This window comes from Ctenopharyngodon idella, chromosome 24, assembly GCF_019924925.1.
Source record: "Ctenopharyngodon idella isolate HZGC_01 chromosome 24, HZGC01, whole genome shotgun sequence".
Taxonomy (NCBI): Eukaryota; Metazoa; Chordata; class Actinopteri; order Cypriniformes; family Xenocyprididae; genus Ctenopharyngodon; species Ctenopharyngodon idella.
In genome coordinates this window covers 2,757,566-2,779,948 of record NC_067243.1, presented here as the reverse complement: position 1 = coordinate 2,779,948, position 22,383 = coordinate 2,757,566, and the positions used below count along the sequence as shown (strand labels likewise).

General features: G+C 42.5%; 2 protein-coding genes across 3 annotated transcripts in view; one reads left to right on the top strand and one right to left on the bottom strand.

Annotated features, from left to right (window-relative positions):
* Positions 1-13,499, top strand: part of LOC127506526 (Fanconi anemia group A protein) — a 23,693-nt gene extending 10,194 nt beyond the window's left edge. The window contains exons 21-42 of one of the 2 annotated variants that reach the window (XM_051883090.1): positions 356-451; positions 587-705; positions 1,337-1,407; positions 2,142-2,241; positions 2,314-2,498; positions 3,877-3,970; positions 4,061-4,234; positions 4,313-4,386; positions 4,750-4,878; positions 4,954-5,023; positions 5,371-5,528; positions 5,602-5,701; positions 5,791-5,850; positions 6,001-6,105; positions 6,689-6,807; positions 9,465-9,603; positions 9,676-9,738; positions 9,811-9,913; positions 10,078-10,153; positions 10,234-10,357; positions 10,433-10,516; positions 12,784-13,499. In XM_051883090.1, coding sequence (XP_051739050.1) covers positions 356-451; positions 587-705; positions 1,337-1,407; positions 2,142-2,241; positions 2,314-2,498; positions 3,877-3,970; positions 4,061-4,234; positions 4,313-4,386; positions 4,750-4,878; positions 4,954-5,023; positions 5,371-5,528; positions 5,602-5,701; positions 5,791-5,850; positions 6,001-6,105; positions 6,689-6,807; positions 9,465-9,603; positions 9,676-9,738; positions 9,811-9,913; positions 10,078-10,153; positions 10,234-10,357; positions 10,433-10,516; positions 12,784-12,846 — 2,306 coding nt within the window. In that variant the 3' untranslated portion in view covers positions 12,847-13,499. Of the gene's footprint in view, positions 1-355; positions 452-586; positions 706-1,336; positions 1,408-2,141; positions 2,242-2,313; positions 2,499-3,876; positions 3,971-4,060; positions 4,235-4,312; positions 4,387-4,749; positions 4,879-4,953; positions 5,024-5,370; positions 5,529-5,601; positions 5,702-5,790; positions 5,851-6,000; positions 6,106-6,688; positions 6,808-9,464; positions 9,604-9,675; positions 9,914-10,077; positions 10,154-10,233; positions 10,358-10,432; positions 10,517-12,783 lie in introns of both variants that reach the window. The other variant, XM_051883089.1, reaches the window with a different exon arrangement.
* On the bottom strand, positions 12,627-22,383 carry znf276 (zinc finger protein 276). Its single transcript, XM_051883091.1, has 11 exons — positions 22,065-22,383; positions 19,217-19,487; positions 18,794-18,840; positions 18,405-18,719; positions 17,726-17,810; positions 17,561-17,644; positions 17,241-17,336; positions 16,898-16,973; positions 16,708-16,825; positions 16,421-16,520; positions 12,627-14,776 (listed from the first exon to the last, which is right to left on the bottom strand). Exons 1-11 carry the CDS (start codon positions 22,147-22,149, stop codon positions 14,509-14,511), a joined length of 1,545 nt encoding a protein of 514 aa, XP_051739051.1. The 5' UTR covers positions 22,150-22,383; the 3' UTR covers positions 12,627-14,508.

Below are 22,383 nucleotides of genomic sequence, written 5' to 3'. Positions count from 1 at the left end.
TTCATCAGTACCAGTTGAGGGCTGATGAAGGTCATGACCAGATCTTCATTCCAACACATGTGAAACTTTCAGCTGTCAAGTAGTCAAAAGTGTTGGTAGTTAAAGAATCACTCGTTCGTGTTTTACCAGAGTAACTCCTCACAGTTTGACATGTATGCCAAAAGCTTCGACATGATTCGAGACATGTTGTTAGACACACTTCCTGCTCACAGTGTTTAGAGCAGCTCTCACAGCTCTGTACATCTCTGTCCTCTGGCTCTGAACCTGCCCTAAAATACAGGCTCACATACTTTTGAGAAGAGGCCATGCGGTTTGTTGTGTGTCATTAAGTTGTATATGTGTGTGTGTGTGTTAGGTGTGGGTGAGTCTAGTGAGGATGATCACCAGATGATTCTGCGCGAGCAGTTCCTTCACCTGAGGAGAATGATGACTGATGGGACCGCTGACGCCGGTAAACACACACACACACACACACACACACACACACACACACACACCTCAACACATTGATGAAGCCACTGGTAGTGGTAAACACACTCACTCACACACAGCTCTAAAGCCTGCTGTCCGTCTCGTGTCGTGCCAGATGTTCGCGCTCAGCTGTCCAGGATCTCTCTGACTTTGAGGAACATGCATCCTGATGAAGAGACAGGAAGTGATGTCATCACGCTGAACCTGGATTCGCCTGATTCAACACACTCTGCCGTATGAGCACAGATTCATGCTGTTGTCGGTGTGCAGATCTTTCGGAAATCATTCACAGTTCATCGCCGGCTCATTGTCTCAGCTCTTGAAGTCTTCAGAAGCACATTAATCAATAAAGGCAAAGGTTTTGCAGTGTAATTGGACTAAAGCTGTGCTTATCTTGTTCTCCTTATCTTTCTTCTTTGAATCATTATGACCATTATCAGTCATTAGGTTTGGCACAAATTCAGTGCAAACATCTAGACAATAAACGCTCTTATTGTCCAACAGGTCAATGACCCAAACACAGGAAAACCCATGAAGAAATGAGTGAATCAATGAAATTAAACCCCATCTCTGACCAACTGAAGTCATCTTTTTGTTCTAGTTGCCAATATATGCATTATGCACTGTTACAGTATGTATTAACAATGATTTAAACTCATCATAGGGGTTGAAGCCTCTAAAAAAAAACAGCTGAGCAGATCCAAATCTGACCAATGTGTTTAAATCCAGAACTTTAGCTTCTCGTTTAGCCATTGAACAGAGATGAGCTTCTGGCTGTGGATGTTTTCTGAATGAGCTGCACATCTGTTTATTTTTACATTAAAGATGATAGATGTATTATTAAAGCCTCAATTTTTTCTTTCAGGTCGCCAATCTGATCTTGCAGAGCTTCTGTCTGTGTTTACTGGATGCTTCCAGAATCAGCCCTCCTAACAGGTACGACACACGTCATCATCTACATGTACTGAAAACCTCTAAACGTAACCTTGGTTTCCTGAGATGTGGGAATGAGACACTGCGTCAGAAGCTGACGCTATGGGGAAACACCTTTCTCAGAAAACACTGAAGCCTGATTGAATAACGCCGTTATAGGCGCGTGCGGCCCAAGCAGAAGACACCGGTGTCACACCCGCCCCAGAGCTCGATGGGACCCGCACAGGCGCTGCTAGAACATCTGCGAACTTGCCGGAAAGCTGAAGGGGATCGGCACAGAAGTGTCGTCCGCTGTAGGCGCTGAATCAGCGGTGAGAGAGGCTTTCTTGCATGCGTTCTCTTGAAGGAGAAAGATTCTGAGGCAGTGCCGCTTTATATAGGGAATGTGGCCACCTCTGTTTCACATGCTTGAACGCCATGGGTCGTTGTAGAACAACAGTGTTATAAAAAGGCTTCAGTATTTCTCTGAAAAAGGTGTTTCCACATAGCGTCAGCTTCTAACGCAGTGTCGAGTGAACCGATATCGCAAGAGCATAGTTCTGCCTCAAGTCTGATTGACTCTGTTGACTCTGTCAACAACGCTGACTATTAGTAAAGCCATTATAATCATGCATTTGTACACATTTCTTGGTAATATTGTTGTAGCCACAATTGTTTAAAGGCAGTAAGCTGGGAAACGTGATGTCTTGCAGTGATTTCAGTGTTTTAGAGCAGTATCTCGGTGATGTTGTTCTCAGGCAGGGTTCGTGGCCGGGTGTCTTTGTGAAGGTTCTGCTGGGTCACAGATGGCTCGTCTCAGCCTTGATACACAGACTGTGGGATCTACTTCAGCACCAGGTATCCATTGTGTCCACTGTGTGTGTATTATTATTATCTCTATGTACGTGTGTCTAACGCTGTGTGTTGTAGGCCGAGGCACTGAGCGCCGCTCATGTGTTGGGTTTGGCGGCGCTGCAGGTGGAGCTGCATCACTGCAGACACGCGTGTCCTCGGGTGCAGCTGACGGGCTCGTCTGCAGTCGCTCTCTCTGTGTCCCAGTGTCTCTGTGAGGCTCTGATCTGCTCCACACGCTCACACATGGCCCTCTGCCTCAGGTCTGACATAAGATACACTCAACACCATTCTGCCGTTTCACTGCGTAGTGTAGGGATACTCATTTCCTGACCGGTAATAGGCCTACACAAGATAAATTTCACTTAAATGATTAACATAATAACAAAACGCGAACACATACTGAATCCTCCGGCGCTGAGTGCCTGTATAGATCTGGGATAACAGACAGAGAAGTGAATTGACTAAATTTGCATGTACAGAAAAAGACGTGCTCCTGAAACTGTGATGATTGACACAGTGTTACCCATTAGAAATGCACAATGTATCGGTGTTGGCCGATAAATGTTAATTTTTAGTGTTATTATTATCAGTCCATTAAGAAAATTAGGTTGATATTTTAAAGCTCGTAAATGATGGATTATTTCCTCTGGTTGAACACGCTGCTGGCTGTTAGGGTTTTTTATTGGTGACGCATCAGCAGATCATGTGTGCTTTAGAAGAGTTTATGCTAAAGTAGGCTACATTTAGTAAATGATTTTGGGAAAAGAAAGATCTAGATGTTTCCTTGCAGTTTCCTTGTTTTATGCAGTTAAGGTTTTAAAATAAAAGTGGTTGTCCACTGTATTTGTTTGCCTTTTGTTTTTGTATTTGGGCTCAGAAAAATGTATATCAAGATTTAGATTTATTGCCCTATATATCAGTTATTGGCTTCCAAATATAAAGAATTATTGGTAGCTGCCATATTTCCATATCAGTGAATTTATCATCCAATATATCAGTTATCAGCTTCCAAATATAATGCCCACATATATAAGCACATGTGGGCTTGTTGTTTGGGCTCTTCTCATAAAGCAAGCCACTTTATGGAGTTTATAAAGTGGGCACTTGTCAGTTGTCATGGTTGGATCTTATTTCCAAAATACAACATTGAAACGTTTTAAGGTTTATTTTGGGCTTGTGTTTGTTTGCTGTTTTTCCTAGCAATATCTTGAAAGATAGAGACATATACCTGATGCGTGTTAAATAAGTTAAATAAAAACTAGATTACCAAAAAGACATAGAAAAACGCACGCCGTCCGAGGTGCAGGTCAGTCTATATGAATGAGATCTGACTGCACACTCAGTTGCAAATACTTTGGATAATTTGGATAATAAAATAGGTTGGATAATAAAGTATTTGCAAGTGAGTGTGCGGTCAGATCTCATTCATTAAAATACGTCAACTAGTTTATTTCTACAACAACAATTTCAGTTTAAATGACAAGAATTACTTTTTAACCATTTAACTGATAGTGTCTGTTTAAAAATCTTTCTGTTGTTTAAGGGTTTACCAGGTACTGATTTGCATCCCTAGCGTAGTGCTTGTGTCTGTGAGGTCAGATGGTTGGTTATGTGTGAATGTGTTGTGTGTATCTTCAGGTTGTGTGTGGCTGTTCTGTCTTATGGGCTGTGCAGAGCCAATGCTCAGTCAGAGGAACTCCAGAACTTCATCCCAGAAACACTTTATAAAAAGGTACAAAAGTAGTTAGGGATTAATGTTGATTGTCACTCACTCATCTGATCTTCAGAGTGAAGATATACTAATGTCCATGTGTGTTCTCAGGCTCAGTATGTGATGGCCAGACTCGTCCCAGAGACCCGAACACACTTGAGCGATGAAGATTCATCTGATACCTACTCAGATGTTTCTGATCTCACTGGACGAGTGAAAGACTCGGCTGTGGCTCTGTGGAGAAACGCACAGATCCGATCCCTGAAGAAACAGCCTCAGTATCAGGTACTTACAGAGCCTTGTGCTTTCAAGTGATGGTGAACGTGCTGAGATGGTTTGATTATATTCTTGTTGTTTCATCAGCTCTCTTTCTCTGAGTGGCTCTCAGCTGAACTTCAGGTTCAACGGAGCCAAGATGCACTGACAGATCCAGACAGGTACAGCAGTACACATACACAACACACCGCAAGCAGGGACACCATTGCTCCCAGATGTACTATAACACAGGTTTAGTATTTTTCTGTTGAACTCATTAATCGTAGGCCTTATTGATCTGAGCTCACGCACCACCTACATTCAATCAGTTCCTAAAAGAAATACAATATCTGTGCTGATTGAAATAACACAAGTTGCTAAAAAGATTAAATCCAAGATTACCAGCAATTATAAGCAATTTTTTTAGTAGTAATAGCAGAAATTTAGCAGAAGTTTATTGGAACTCTTTTTCTGAGCCATGTTTATGTGAAGCCCTTTAATCCTGGATGTCAGTCTGAGGCAGGCGTGGTGTGTGTTTGATTCAGGCAGGAGTACGAGCAGTGGGCGTGTGAACAGTATTATATGCACATGTCTAAACATGATGGAGGATGTGAAGGAGATGTGACGCAGATCTGCGGTCACATCATCAGTGCTGTTATAGACCAGCACACAGCGTAAGTGACTCACATGGGTTTCAGAGTGATTAGTCATACTTCACCTAATGTGTGTATGTGTGTGTGTCTCTGTAGGTCACGAACAGGAGACAGTTCCCATGAACACACAGACAGCTGTCTGCCTGACCTGCTGTCGCTGTTACAGGTGCCGCTCGATTTCATTCATCCTCTAGATTTCATGCCTTCTGACCTCAGAGGCCCTTGAAGTGGTTCTGTTATGTAAAAACATTGCTAAAGCCACAAACCAGACATGCCACGTGGTGCTTGTCCTCCTGTTGCTGTTGTGTTTCTGAGGTTGAGCAACGTGTGGCTAAGCCGTTTATAGCAGGAGTCACGTAACTGTGCCGTTATAAGACATGATGAAAAATACACATGAGCCCAAAGTACACTCATTCACTTTTCATAGACACATGTACTGTTTATATAAGGCCATCTGTGTCCTAAAGGACTTTTATCATGAAGATCTTCCATCTGGATCTGCTCACTCTGTAGGCGTTACTGTATGAAGTGGTGGTTACTCAGCACTGTGCATCAGATGAGACGGGTCACTTCCTCTGGGACCTGATTGACAGCAGGTGCTCGGTGACCCCTGACTCTGACAGCATCGGACAGGAGCTGAAATATCAGCAAACGCTTCATAACGTCAGCCGGTACGGACTCCTGACACATGTGTACAGCTGTGAGATCTGTGCTGTGATGATGGGTGATGTTCATGTCTGTCAGGGTTCTTGTGCTGCTTCCTGCTGTCCTGCTGGTGAACGTCAGAACAGACCGGAAAACTCTGGACTGCCATCGGATGATCGAACACATCAGTCATGTTCAGGTCTCCAGCATCACCTCAGCGTAACACACATGATCTGTGATGTGATGGTGAGGCGTGTGAGTTATGTGTGATTTGTGTTTGTCTCTCAGAGGAGGGCGTGTTGTTCTGCTGGTCTGCTGTCTTTCAATCTCACGGCTCACTTCCTCAAAGTAAGTGCCAAAATCTAAGGACAAACGGCATCACTTACATAGTTTCTTGTGCACCATGTTGAAACGTTCAAATCAAAATATTTGCAATATAAGGCTATGCCTAGACTGATGTGAAAACGCATCTCAGCCCTGATGTGTGTTGTGTTTCAGGCGGTCGTGAGTGGCAGCGTGAGCTGTGCTGGTCCTGCTGATGCAGTGAACGCGTGTCTGTCTGAGTTCAGCACTCAGTGTCCACTTCTGCTGCTGTCTGCTGCGGTAAAACATCTGTCTGTGACGCGTCTAGACGTCTGAGCGTGACTCTGTGTGTCTGTGAGGCATCTAGACATCTGAGCATGACTCTGTCTGTGAGGCATCTATACGTCTGAGCGTGACTCTATGTCTATGAAGCGACTAGATGTCAGAGCGTGACTCCGTGTCTGTGACACGTCTAGACGTCTATGCGTGACTCTGTGTGTCTGTGAGGTGTCTGGACATCTGAGCCTGACTCTTTGTCTGTGAGGCGTCTAGACGTCTGAGCGTGACTGTGTGTCTGAGGCATCTGAACGTCTAAGCATGACTGTGTGTCTGTGAGGCGTCTAGACGTCTGAGCGTGATTCTGTGTGTCTGAGGCATCTGGACGTCTAAGCATGACTGTGTGTCTGAGGCATCTGAACGTCTAAGCATGACTGTGTGTCTGTGAGGCGTCTAGACGTCTGAGCGTGATTCTGTGTGTCTGAGGCATCTGGACGTCTAAGCATGACTGTGTGTCTGAGGCATCTGGATGTCTAAACGTGACTCTGTGTGTCTGTGAGGCGTCTAGACGTCTGAGCGTGACTCTGTGTGTGTCTGTGTTGTGCAGCGCTGGTGGAGGCATCTGTCTGCGGTGCTGAGCTCACAGTGGAAGCGTTTGACCGGACGACCGGACATGCTGCCTCAACAGCTGCAGATGCTGGACAACAGTCACAGCTGGAGCTCACGGTGAAACACACATCTGCGTAACTTCCTGTGTTTAATCAGAGAGTCGGAGTCCTTAAAGAGCCTCAAATTCGGTTTGATCGAATTTAAGGCCATAATAGTCTTAAATAGTCTTAAATATCTTGGATGGTATAAGAAAAGTCTTAATTATCATTTCAAGAGCTCTTAAATTTGGGGATAGAAAATACCGACGTGCATTCATTTTGTTTATGGCATTAATATGCTATATTAAACTTCCAAAAGCTTTTTCAAAGTAAAAACACACATTCAACAGGCTCTTGGTTTCTGAAAGGCTCACAATCAGTGAATAGCGCACATTTATGCCAGATAATTGTTTATGATCTATTGTTGATGAATTATGACAGCGTTTATATCATACCTGCAGACTTGTCGCATTTCTAAACAGTGTAGCTGCGTTGTATACAGAGCTAACAAGGGTAACCGCTATATTTCTGCTGTTTCATAAGTGCCACCTATTGCATTTTCATTCAACTGGTGGATCAAAAAGAAGCTTTCTTAAACTATAGTTGTTTAAATCATAATTTTTAGTCATTTTATAGTTTGGATTAGAGGTCGAACGATTTACCGATTTAGAGGATTTTACCAATACCGATAATTAGGTTGGACCGTACTTGCTGATAACTAATTAATCAACCGATAGTTTTTAAAATGGATACTGAATAAAACAAACAAACATAACACTCCAAGTAAAACAGTGCTGAACTTTATTACAAAAAAACAGTACAGAACCATGAAAATGTGTTAAATTAAATAATATATACATATTAATTATATTAATAAATATTGAAGTAAATAAAAGACATGCATTCAAAATGAAGCAAAAAGTAACTTTAAAAATTTATTAGTAAATGTTGAAATTAAGAAACTAACAATGAACAATACTCCTACACTACAATGAACAATAATATCTATGCAAAGGCCAGAGCACTGAAATTACATAAATGTATATTACATGTATAGTCTCTCATGTTAGAACACTTGATGATTATCTAATCAAAATAACTAAATATGTATTGCAGTGTTGATGTTTCTGTTCGCTGCATGAACAATATGCTTTCTCACATCACTAGCATGAAATATGCAAATATGCAACATTAGCTGCTGGCTAATGAATGCAGAAGTGACCAGCTGAATATAAACTAATGCAAATAGATGGTAACAATTTGCAAGACACGAAAGGGAACTCAATTCGTTACTGACACGCTGTGTGGGAAGTTAAGTGTGCTCGTTCTGTGCAAACATCCGAAGTGCGTGCCCAGACAGTGTGCAAATACTGAAATGAGCTCTGTTTCATGTCTATTGCATATTCACACAAAATTATGTCAAAAAAATGCCCGTCTCAGCGAGTATCCTAGTAAACACAGTCGATTATGGCTTGAGTGAACGTAAACAGTGTACAGTATCAGTATATTAGATCTGTGCATTAGGTCTTAAAGTGATGGCAGCCTAATATTTCTGCTGCTGACTGTGTTTTTAATGTTAATCAAACAAAAAAAGGCAAAGAAAAAAAATCACTCACTGCTCTTTGAAACTTTAATAAGGATTAATCTATGTTTAATTAAAGTGAAAACTATCTAGTGTTATTTTACATTTGATTACTTTATTTAATGTCTCTACCTGAAAACTACTGTTACTTGTCTTTCATAATGTTTTAAATTTATATTATTTAGGCTAGTAGTTTTATCTGTGGTGAATTTTCACTGGTATCTAAAATTTTGGTGTCATAATCATTAAACATGACATTTAAACATTTGGGTCAGATTTGTGTGTATTTTTGTCACATTATTTTAACCTCTTGAGAAACTACTAATGTTAGCATCCTCTCAGCCTTGATGGCACACATACTGATGTTCTTTCGTTGCTAATGCAGCATCTAGTCATCAAATTAATTACTTTATAATGATATGCCAACATGTACTGTAGTGCTCTGTATTTATACCATTTCAGTGTTTTAAATGCACTTCTTAAGTGTCGGCGCTCTAAGTACAGCGCTCAGCCTCACGAGGCATCAGTGATTCTGCCTCTAGAGGCCGCTCTTGTACTGCATGATGACAGAGGACCCTTCTCAGCCAATCCAACCTCCCCATATAGCTCCAGCAACGGACACAACCCAGAACAACAGCATGGATTTTTGCTGATAACTGATTGTTCCACCAATCAGTTATCGGCACCGATTAATCGGCAAAACCATTGAATCGGTCGACCTCTAGTTTGGATGTTACCATAGATGTTGCCCTAGTCCGCCCATATGGTATTAATTTTATTTGTGCAGGTTTTAAAGGTTGCACACACTTATATTAAGTTTCTTTATCTAGTATGTACTTAAATTTAAACGAATCATTTGCTACAATGCACTTATTGTGTATACATTTATTTATTATTATTTATCACTGTACTTGTATTTAAAAATACATACATGTAATTACAGCTGTAATTAATTTCTGTAATTACATCTATAATGACACTGTTGACACCTTAAACCTACCCATACCAGCAAACCTGTCCTAACCTAACCTGTATATACCTCAATAGCAGCACAAGTGTTTCATCAACACAATAAGCATACATTGTACCTAACTATTATTTTATATAGTACATAGTAGCTAAAGATCCGCTCTGATTCGTCTGTGTTTGTATAGGCTGGTTCGGGGACTGGTGTCCGCTGCGCCACCGGCTCCATCATGGCTGCTGTCCGCATCTCTGCACAGTTTTCTAAGGAGATCAGACAGTGAGAACATGAAACGGGTTCTCAGACAGTTGGACGAGACTGACACGCAGGTCAGTTCAGTCACAGGATCTCACAGGTCTACAGAGAGCTTCCTGTTCTGATGCTGTTCTTGTCTTCTGTAGGTTTCGCTCTTCCTGTTTCTCTACAGCGTCATAGAGCTCATCTCCGCTCACCTGAACGAACAGGTATCACACAACACAACCCAGACACATTCTCTCAGCAGGAACAGGACTGTCACTGATGACGTGTGTTTCCAGGCCGCGGCGTGTGTGAAGCGCATCAGAGACATGAGCGTCTGTCTCCTCACTCACCTTGTGCACGATTCTGATTGGCTGCGGCTGTTTGATCAGTCTGGATCAGGTGTGAACGAATCAAGTCAGCTTTAATTATATAGTGCTTTATACAATACAGATCGTTTCAAAGCAGCTTCACAGTAATAAACAGGAAAATAACAGAATCTATGATGCAAACTTCATCAAAAATGATTTCTGTCTGTTATGATCGGTTGGTTTCTTCTCTCATAGATCACAGACTGTCTCATTTCACGTCACGTGTGGCGTCTCCTCAGATACTCAGACTGATGCCGTTTGCCTTCTACAGGTGAGAGGAAGCGCTCATGAGCGCGTTTCAGTCTAACGCTCGTGCGTGTTTGCTGACAGGTTTCTGCGCTCATTTTCCAGCATTCTCACTGTGGTGGAGTCAGAGGTCCTGATGCGTGCGATCCGGTCTCCTGGCTTCCTCTACAGCGCTGCCGTCTGCTACAGGGATCTCAGTCAGCTCTTCATGAACGGCTCGCAGCAGCAGGTCAGACCGGCGTCCTGTGATGTCTCTTCACAGGTTCAGTCGTCTGTACATCCTCACGTCTGTCCTGTGTCTCAGGTCCTGCTGGAGGCCCGGCGACTTCTGATGAGCAGCATCTCTCTGAGCCCACGCAACTGTCTGACGCTCAGCCAGAGAAAACAGGTACTCACGCAGTCGAACACACACTCACACACATTTCTAATAATTCCACTGAAGATAAAGTGAATGATTGCGTGTTTCCTGTCTGGAAGACCTTGTTTCAGGGACAGTAGTATTTACAGTACTGGAGCAATTATACACTATTATATTATTAATTGTCAGGAGATGTGTAGATTAAGTGCTGCAGCTCACATCATAAACACCACCAGCCTCGGTATACCTGCGGGTAAAACACTTCTTCTTGGGTTAGTTATAGGAAAGCTGTCGGTTCACTCTGATTACTATGCCCACACTCGTGGTCTTGGCCACTTGAGCCAACTTGTGTCCCTTTAAATGCAAATGAGCTGCTGCTCCCGGCTCCCTTTCCAGAAGAGGGCGGAGCTTTAACAGCTCACGCTTCGGTTGCTCAACAACAACAAAGCTGGAGAATCTCACGCAGCCAAAATGAGGATTGTCAGTAACGGTGTTCAGCCTTACATTGTTCAAACCGGAGTCGACACTGATGGAGAGACTCAGGAAGAAGTTACAACTTTTAGAATGAAACTGGACGTTTCTGAACGGTTAGTGGATAAATTTATGTAGTTGCTGTGGAGTTGATTCAACTCAACCACTAGCATGTGCCGTCATGTTAATCTTTTGTGCAAATCCAGTGTTGAATTGACCTTCGTTTGTGAAGCAGTCCGGCGTAAAATGACGGCATGACAACAACACTCTACTACAACAACTCTTCCTCTTCTCTAAAGCAGCCCAACATGGCCTCGCCCCCTTTGTTGTGTGTTCTCGGGGGCGGGGTTTATGTAAATTTTGGTTTGTGATGTCACTAATCCAGGAAGAAGCTTGTTGTAGTCCCTACCAGCCGTTTGTTGTAGTCCTTAAAAAGCGATTTCTTTAAAAGAAAATATTTCCCTTTGCATTGAACTTTGAGCGTTGTAACTTTGCAGATGTTGTTTATGATCAAACAGCAACATTACACACTAACTAAAGTTAAAAAAGTCAAATCATAATCAAGGAGCCCTTTAAATTGTACACAGTTACATAGTGATTACTGAACAGACATTTAGAAGTTTGTTTGGCAGTACTGAAAATCTAAATGTGTAAATAAGGCTCTGTAAACACTTGTACAACACTGTTTTAAGTGTGTCCCGTCAGGTGAACAGTTCTAGACACTTGTGGTCTTCATGTGCACTTGCACACTCTGGAAATACGTTGTGCACCACAGCTGCTGTTAGATGCTTGCTTGGGACACAGTGTTGGGGAGAGTTACTTTTAAAAGTAATGCATTACAATATTGTGTTACTCCCTGAAAAAGTAACTATTTGCATTAGTTACTTTTTAGGGAAAGTAATGTTGCGTTACTTTTGAGTTACTAAAAATGTAACTAATTGCGTTACTTAGTTACTTATGGAAAGTAATGAGTTACTTTTCCTCATCTGGGCCGTTTGTTTTTATAAGAAAAAAGTTCTATTTTTTGGCAAATGCAAAGGCCCTTTCACACCCAAAGTGAAATGAATAAGCCTCAGGCTGAAGGAAATGCAAATTCCCGTCTGTATAGTAGAGGGTGCAGTTTAAACAGACCTTTCAGCTGTACTGCTATTCTGGATTGCAGAAGAATAGGACACAGGAGAAGAAGTAAATGAGTAAATGTATGATCACACAGCGCACAAAACGCCTCTGCACTTACTCAAGCTTTCTCAACATGGGGACAGGAGAGTTGTCAGTAAATACATGGGAAAACAAAGTATCTTGCATTACTTACTTTTTCAAATATCAGATAATCAGATTACTTTTTTTCAAGAAACTGGTAAAGTAACTCACATTACTTGTAATGCGTTACCCCCAACACTGTTGGGACGGCACTCGTTTTTGCTCATTTGAAGTGTTATTTCAATGTGAGATTTCAGTATTTCCCCATTAAAGTAGACAGGTGTTGAATCAACAAACTTTGAAAGGGACTTTGTCAAGAAATCATTTCTGATATCTTTGACATGCAAAACTGCAGAAAACCAGCACAGTCTAGCACATAAATGTCTGACAATTCAGTGTTTGCATTCAGGATTTAAGTGCATATTAAACATTTTTCATAAAGATAGATGGCTGGAAACCTTTGAACACGTAAAACTGAATGTATTTGTTTATTATGGACACATTAAAACACAAACCCTATAACAAGCCGCTTCATATGTGACATGTTCATGATGGTTAATGATGAATCAGTGCAGATCTGTGTGTTTGAGCCGCTTCAGTTCCTGATGTCTGTGTTTCTCCCACAGCTGTGCTCAGAATACGAGCAGCTGGATGCAGAAATATCAGCGGCCCTCGCACACTTCACATGAGAAATGACAGGTGACAATGTCAGTAGCGGATGTGATTCTCAGTAAACAGACGTTCTTCACGTTATGAAGGGACTTTTGTGTGTTTGACTGAGTGTAACAATAAACCACAATGAGCTCTCACCTCTGACTCTCCTGAGCTCTGTTCCAAACTCCAGTGAGCTGCTGCCGAGAAAAAGACCAGAACAAACCAATCAGCTGCCAGTGATGCAGCGAAGCCACGCCCACTGCACCTCCTGCTCCAGACTTCAGCAGCTCACAGTGACGGACATCACCCGGCGTTTGCTGCTAATTATCTAGATGTATTTTATATCCTTAATACACTACACACAAGCAATTATATTTTAAGTTAATATTCAACTTTTAAATATAATATATGTATATAAATCAAAGTTTTAGAATATGTAAAGCTTTTAAAATTGTATATTTTTCATAACAGTCTCCTAATGGTCAGCAGAGAAGTGAATCACATGTTCATCAAACTCTGGATCAAACCCTGAGATTATGGAGCATTTATAGTGAGCGCTGTGAACCGGCCAACACTAAACCTACTCTCAAACTGAGTTTGTTCAACTAGCTTCCTGCCACAGGTTCTGCTGCATGTGTGGTTTTGTGTGCAGCTTGTGAGAATAAAATATTGCCTTTGGCTCAGTGTTCTTCAGCTTATGAGCGAGTAAAACTGATATCTGTGTTTACATTAATCCCTGCTCAAACTAGAGTAATTCCAGTGGCGATCATTTTCAGCAAATTGGCTGTATATAAAAATGATTTATGTCATTCACGTCAGGTGGTTCTTTGACGTTAATGCACACCAGATCTGATTAAGCCATGATCTCTTGACAGCACTGAAACCTTAAAGCTCTCATTGATGTTTGCAGTGCAAAATTTGACTTTATGGATAGAAATAACAATAGTTTTCACTAGGTATTTTATCTACGGGTCGTTAGATTTAGAATTCTGAGGTGAAATAAAGTAGCGCTGTATGATTGCATTTATTTAAATTAAGAGAGATTGTGCGTGTGAATTACTTGCGTCTGCGGCGTCTCATACTGAAGCTGTTAAATTACTTCAATAAAAGTGACGTATTTGCTGAAACATAATGTAGATCAGTAGTTGTTTTTATTTATAAAATCCACGAGACAGCAGCTTCAAACAAGTTTCTGTGTGCGCACAATCTCTTACACACAAAGCTTCCGCCTCAAAAGGAGCCACTGGCTTTAGTGCAAGCGCACACAGGCATGACATGACATGACATGACATTAGAAAAGTCATCTTGGTGGGTAAATGCGTTTCCCTTGCCTTGCAGAGGCTTGTAACTCCAACGGGAATGGGATATGTGTTTAGATGTTGGTTAGATGTCCAGATATTGGATATGTATCAGGTTTAAAACCACATTTAGAAATGGTTCAGAATGGATATGGAAAAATCAGATCTTGTGTTTAAAAACAATATTATATCTGTGCCAGAAGTGAGCAAAAAACCTGTTTACTTAAAACGTACCCTAATAAAGCAGCTCAGTGTGGTTTGGAAGAGAGCCCTGAGCAGGTGCTGATGGGACATTTACACACGTGATGAGCTCAAGATCATTCACAGGCCTATTCCAGTGTTTCTGGATGTGTCTCTGATCACACGCTCATCTGAAGAGAGGCCGTGTCCGGATCTGCTCTATACGGGGCGGTCCGTCAGGCCGTCCAGCACACAGCTGATGTCGGATGGGCGCGGGTCCGTCTGAGCTGAATCCTGCGGAGCGGGAACACTGCCGCCCTGCATGAGAGGATGAACCATAGACATGTGCACGTTCAGATTGTGCGCCTTCTCGAAGCGCTTGCTGCATATCACGCAGGCGAACTCCAGGTCAGCCTCGGCCTTGTGCTTGGTCATGTGGTACTTGAGGGACGCCCGCTGCCGGCACTGGAAGCCGCACACCTCGCACCTGAAACAGACAAGACGGACAGAGGCGGTGAATGAGGCGCGGGTGCGAGTCTCTGAGCAGCTGAAACGCACATAGACAGACAGACGGCAGCGGTGAATGAGACGCAGTGCGGCGGTGAGTCTCAGCAGCTGAAACGCACACAGACAGACGGCAACGGTGAATGAGATGCAGCGCGACGGCGAGCCTTTGAGAAGCTGAAACGCAAAGACAAACATACAGCAGCAGTGAATGAGACGCAGCGCGGCGGTGAGTCTCAGCAGCTCAAACGCACACAAACAGACAAATGGCGGCAGTGAATGAGACACGGTGCGGCGGTGAGTCTCAGCAGCTCAAACGCACACAGACAGACAGATGGCGGCAGTGAATGAGACGCAGCGCGGCGGTGAGTCTCAGCAGCTCAAACGCACACAAACAGATGGCGGCGGTGAATGAGATGCAGCGCGGCGGTGAGTCTCAGCAGCTCAAACGCACACAGACAGACAGATGGCGGCAGTGAATGAGACGCAGCGCGGCGGTGAGTCTCAGCAGCTCAAACGCACACAAACAGATGGCGGCGGTGAATGAGATGCAGCGTGGCGGTGAGTCTTAGCAGCTGAAATGCACACAGACAGACAGACGGCAGCGAGTCTTAGCAGCTGAAATGCACACAGACAGACGGCAGCGGTGAATCTCAGCAGCTCAAACGCACACAGACAGACAGACAGACGGCGGCGGTGAATCTCAGCAGCTCAAACGCACACAGACCGACAGACGGCGGCGGTGAATCTCAGCAGCTCAAACGCACACAGACAGACAGACAGACGGCGGCGGTGAATCTTAGCAGCTCAAACGCACACAGACAGACAGACGGCGGCAGTGAATGAGACACGGTGTGGCGGTGAGTCTCAGCAGCTCAAACGCACACAGACAGACGGCAACGGTGAATGAGATGCAGCGCGACGGCGAGCCTTTGAGAAGCTGAAACGCAAAGACAAACATACAGCAGCAGTGAATGAGACGCAGCGCGGCGGTGAGTCTCAGCAGCTCAAACGCACACAAACAGACAAATGGCGGCAGTGAATGAGACACGGTTCAGCGGTGAGTCTCAGCAGCTCAAACGCACACAGACAGACGGCGGCAGTGAATGAGACGCAGCGCGGCGGTGAGTCTCAGCAGCTCAAACGCACACAAACAGATGGCGGTGGTGAATGAGACGCAGTGCGGCGGTGAGTCTTAGCAGCTGAAATGCACACAGAAAGACAGACGGTGGCGGTGAATGAGATGCAGCGTGGCGGTGAGTCTTAGCAGCTGAAATGCACACAGACAGACAGATGGCGGCGGTGAACGAGACGCCGCGCTCCGGTGAGTCTCAGCAGCTCAAACGCACACAGACAGACAGACGGCGGCGGTGAATCTCAGCAGCTCAAACGCACACAGACAGACAGGTGGCGGCAGTGAATGAGACACGGTGTGGCGGTGAATCTCAGCAGCTCAAACGCACACAGACAGACGGCGGCGGTGAATCTCAGCAGCTCAAACGCACACAAACAGACAGGTGGCGGCAGTGAATGAGATGCAGTGTGGCGGTGAGTCTCAGCAGCTCAAACACAGACAGACGGAGGCAGTGAATGAGATGCAGCGAGCCTCTGAGCGGCTGATACTCACTGCAGCGGTTTGGCTCCGGAGTGACGCATCTGATGAACGGACAGATGTTTCCTCTGCTTGAACGTCTGGCCGCACTGGTCACAGATGTAGTTCCTCACCTCTGGGGACGGGAGCCATAAACATAGACAACTTCATATATGAAAAAGATGGAAATCATATTCTTTTCTGTGAAAATTTAATGGCATTAATCGATGGCATCCCTCCCTGAGCAACGGCACAAACATCCTGTTCATTCTCTTACAGACAAACGGACTGATTTTTTCAGAAGCAAAATGACGCGGTGTTACCTGTGTGGATGAGCTTGACGTGTCTCTGCAGGTATCTGTCGATCATGAAGACCTTGTTGCAGCCGGGATGTGGACAGGGTCTCTCCCGCACCTCCTCGTGATGCTCCTTTATGTGTTTCTGCAGCGGGACACATTCAGTGAGTTCAGCTCTTAAGGTCAGTCAACATGCGCTTCGGGTGAGGGTCAGTACCTTCATGCCGTCGGCTCCTCGGTACACAGCCGTGCAGCCCTGATGAGGACACTTGTAGATGGTGGGCAGCTCCTCTCTACAGAAGAGACAATCGGTTCAAGAGTCACTGAATATGAGACACTGTTCAAGTCAACCGTTTGACTTCTGAGTGACTCTTTTGTCCTCAGAATTGCTTCAGGAACTGTTGGTGAACATAGTTTGAAAGTGCTCTGCTATATTTTGAGATACATTGATAAAAACATTTTGAACAACTTTACATTGTGAATCTGTCTACAGAATGCGCCAAATTGATCACATTCAAGGATACCAGAGCACCGTGAAACAGTATTAAACATAATTTTACCGCTCTGCCTTGATGCTGTTCTTCCAGCCAGGCTTTGGTCCAGGTTTCCTCCTGGCTTTGGGCTCCAGTGTCTTGGTCTCTTTCCTCTTTGAAGAACTGACACAATTGAAAGAATGTGAGTTATTTCAATTCTCACTGATTAAAACAGATTAATCAGTCTTTATTCAGTGCACACTAGTGAGTGAGTGCCTAAGTGCCTAAATTTAGTGCCTAAATTCAGTGACTGACGTGTTTCACTTCACTTTACATGATCATTTGTGGGTTATTGAGCTGTTTAGGCAGCTGAACTCTAGATGAATCTGAGCTAGTGTATGCTTTACCGTTTGTCAGGGTTCAGATCAGAGCTGTCTTCAGATGAGCCGCTCTTCCTCCTGTCCTCACACTCCTCGTCACTCAACATGTTCCTGAAAACACAATCCCATGCTTCACTAACAGATCTCATGGGTTTTCTTGGGCTGTTGAGGTGCATCTGCATTTGTGTTTACCTGTCTGAGAGGTCACTGTCCGCATCATCTCCGTCCATGAGCAGCGGTGCTACAGGAGTGGCCGTCTCCTCACAGGACCGTGTGTCTGAAACATGAACCACACACACATTACATGCAGAATATATTGCATTTTTCACAATCTTTTGTGTTTTTAGTGAACAGATGATCCTATGCAGTCTCAAAGGCACTTATTTATTTGACCAGTAACATTTTATGTAAATGTAAAAATGTCATATCGATCGCAAGTTAAATATGGTGTGCCACAGGGCTCGATGTTGGGTCCTCTGCTTTTCTTATTATAAAAGTTTCCTAATACAAAAGAAGCATGGAATTTGTTTTCATTGTTAAAAAAGTTATCAAATTGGACAGATAGTGAAACTAAATTCCTTCTCCTGATCCGGGTAGATGAACAAAACGGTGTTCAAATTTCATTTCCGATTATTGACATCACAGAGTTTTCTGGTATTTTGTGAACACGGCAAACTATCAATGGAACTATGCTCTAATTCAAAGCATTCACAGTGAATTAGATTAAAAATATTTTCACCCAAAAATAAATTCATCAGTAACCATTTCATAAGTCTTTACGCTCATTTGAAGAGTCGGCTCATAAGAATCTTTTGTTCGGACTAAATGGTTTGTTTTATGTGGTTTATGAACACGTGTTTTGGTGCCTCACCTGGTGTCCCGCTGTGATTCTGAGGCGCAGCGGCTTCACCTGATCTCGCCGTGTGGACGCTGTTAGTTCTACACCCGGATCGCTGCTGCTCACTGTTCGCTTTTGCTGTGTCGTCACATTGAGTCTCAGCGTTTGGTCTGGTGTCCATCACGTAACTGTGACCGTCCACACATGCCCACACCAGCTTCAGAGCGCCTCTGCATTGGCCCTCCAGCACCTCCTGCAGGTCAGGGCAGGAACGGCAGCCCTCCGCGTGACTGTGAGTCCATGACACCAGATTGTGCAGACAGCTTCTGTCCGACGTGATGTGTGAACCTGGCCAACACAAGAGCAGTGAGACGAGAAGACACACGGCAACGACTCGCACACGTCTGTGAACACGCACTTACGGAATAAAGCGATGTCTTCTTGAGAGGACGAGCGTTCAGTGCTGCTCCTGAAGGAGACGACGGGATCATTTAGTCACCATGACATCAAAATTGTGATGAAAATTTTACAATTTGAAACATCTTTAAAGGGATAGTTCACCCAAAAATAAATATACCGTCATCATTTATTCACCCTCAAGTCATTCCAAACCTGAGTTTCTTTCTTCTGTTGAACACAAAATTTTGAAGAATGTCAGTAATCAGACAGTTGATGGACCCCATTGACTTCCATAGTATTTTTTTCCATACTAGTCATTGGGGCCCATCAACTGTTTGGTTTCCGACATTCTTTAAAATATCTTCTTAATAAATGATGACAATGATCATTTTTGGGTGAACTATCCCGTTAAGCGACATGTCATCGGTTTCCTCTGAGTGCAGTACCTGTCTCTGGTGAGGGGCGTCAGGTTGACCCTGTTCCTGAAGTCCAGCAGGATGCTGTGGCACTTGTAGAACTGGGCGTGGCAGCTGTTGCAGATGAACTGGGACAGAGCGGGATCTCGCTCCATGGGAACCCCGAGGAGCTGCTGGAAGTCGGAGCAGAAGAGCGGATAGACGCCGCACGACTCGTCCTGCAGCTGCGCAAACGCCTGCCGCAGCCGCCGCGTGGAGAACTTCCCATGACACAGTCGACAGAAGCCCGTGCTCATCCGGCCTGTGAGAGGACAGAGAGGTCAAAGGTCAGCGTCATCAAGCCGGACACAGCAGATGCTGACTTTCAGCTTCATGAACTAGTTCTGCTGGAGGTTAAATATCAACTTGAAATTAAATTAACTAAATAAAAATGCAACCAGGTGGAAAATCAATTGAAATAAGCAACGAATAACACACATGCAGCACAAATAAATGGTCTTAATCAGTTAATTATGTATGTTTGAATAAAAGTCAAGTTTTTATGAAAACTGCCCTTATATGCATTTAAATGTTTGTATCAACTTTATTTGACTGTTTTATATCTTAAGTTTTAGAAATTTAATGTAATAGTTTGGGATCTTCTGTTCATTTTTGTGTTTGTTACACTACCGAATTACAGGGTTCTTGTATAGTTTGTATATTTGATAAGAAATTTTTCCTTACGAAATACTGACACCTGAAATATTAATTTCCAATTATAATCGGCAATAGCTATTTTTAGACTGATTTTAGACATTTGTATTACTGATAAATGCCTTTTAATTTCTGATACTTTACAAACAAACATCCCCCAACATTAAAAAATAAAGCAGGTATTTTTATGAGAAAATGTTTGAATAAAACGCTGAAAAAAAAAATAATAGCATAAGTTATGGATATTATTTATATTAATTAGTTAAACTCAGGGATAATAAACTAATCAGATTGGTAGATTGGATAAATTTATCTATTTATTTTTTAATCATTAGATTAGTCGACTAATCAAAAAACAACTGATGGATTAAGCAACAGAGAAACCCGTTAGTAGCAGCAGGGTTGCCAAATCTGCAGTTTTCACACAGAATCAGGCTACTGTTAACCCTCTGGTGTTCTTCGCTCATTTTAGACCAAAGTTTTGAAATTTTACAAATCACTACTTCATCGGAATGGTACGAAACTCAGTAAATTTTATGGCAGTGGCTATGTGACCTCAAAAAAAAGTTTGAAAATGTTAAATAGTAAAAAAAATGAACAGGAAAAACGCAAAAATACAGAGAATGTTTTGGGTGTACAATCTACAAATCAGCCATGATGCAAAAAAAAAGTGCACAGCAATGAAGGGGTTAAACTCTAAAACATTAAGAGTACAAAACAGACACACTCAAACACACACTATTATACACACACAAATGAACTGGTGTGGCTGTAACAATATGGCAAAAGTGAGCCAGAAGACTCAGATAAGAGGTTGAAATCAGGTTGATTAACCTCTGATAAAGCATTCATGTTCATTTGCGTTACATTTTTGTTAATTTTGATGTCGAGCTGCATAATTAATGGTAAAAAGATCACAATCTCGATTAAAATACCCAAGTGATCTCATTTCTAATGACATCGATTTCTCCTCATCTGTGTCTGAGCCAGAGAAAGCAAGTGAACCACACAGTATTGTTATTTCTGTGTTACAAATATCCAAATGATCACTAAAGTACTGAGATAAAAGTTTATAGTTTGGATATAAACACTTAAGTCTACTTTAGCGATCAAAACACCTTTTAAAACTAATTTGGCGGTTCAAATAATGGTTGAATCGATGACATCGTCCAAGTGACTGTTAAAAATGTATTTGACATTGAATGATTCATTCACAAACATTGATTCATCCAGTAATGAAACAAGTAGTCATTGAATCATTCATTCAAAACCATTTTTATAATTAAATTTAATTAACTATTTTTTAATTGCAGCAATTAATTTTGTCCTCTAGTATATAATTATGTTATTTTGTTTAGTTGTCTGTTCAGAATCGTGGGAGAATCATGATCTCTATTTCAAACAAACAAAACAAAACAAAAATGTTCTAATGTCAAAATGTCTTTCTCCGTGTTCAGGTTTGACTGTAGTAAAATTAATGCAAAAACTGACACTTCAAATCAACGTTTCAAACAAATAAAAATGTAAATCTTGACAAAAAGTAGTCTTTTAAAATGTGTAAATATATATCCAAATCCACAACTTCATAAAAATAAGTATTTATGCCTAAAAACACTGGAGAATGTCTAACTCTTTTTATAAAGAGCTATACAGACATCTAGTGGTTACACCAGGGCATTACAGATGTTTTTCTTTTTTTACTCCCACCAGATCACACTAATCTACCTTCAAAAAATTGGATTTTAAAGGCATGGTCTCTATTTTAACATGATCTACTGCTTTAATTGAAGAGTAAAAAAAGAAAACAATAGTTAATAAACTAGAAAATTAGAATTTTTGTATTTTCAATGGGAAAAGATTGATCATAATTATGGCATAAATATTAATTAGTACCATGAAATTCTCTCAAAGTTGAAGTTGAGTATAACGCATAACAGCGACTGTAATGTGTACTTTAGGTACGGGAATGGCATTGGGCTAGTTTTGTTACACAGATCTGTGAATACGACACAAAGCTGCATTCTCCAATCATTTAAAATGTTATATTTAAATGTCCAGTTGTGTAAATGTCCACTTAGTGTCCATTAATGCTCCTAAAACTTGTCAATGTCGAGCAGCGGAAGGCAGAATGAATCGATAAATGATAAACTGCACATAGACAGCAGTCATAACATCATCATCTTACCGGTGTCCGCGTCACGTGAGTCCGCTGCGCGTGCATCAATCTTCGCTCGTTTACTCGCTCTGCTCCTCCTCTTCATCATCTTCATCAATATCTGATCTGATTATGAGTCGCACACGTCAATCATCTCATCGGCGGCTCACAGCGCGCGCTCTGCAAGCGGGAGTTATGTAGAATCTTCCTCAATAAATATCATTTATAAACGCATACATATGATATGATCCAATATTTCATGAAAACACGACGGTGCCTGACATGACCGGAAGCGCTCTGCTACTGTCTGTCAACAGGAGTAGCGGATGTGACGTCTCCGTGCCAGAAC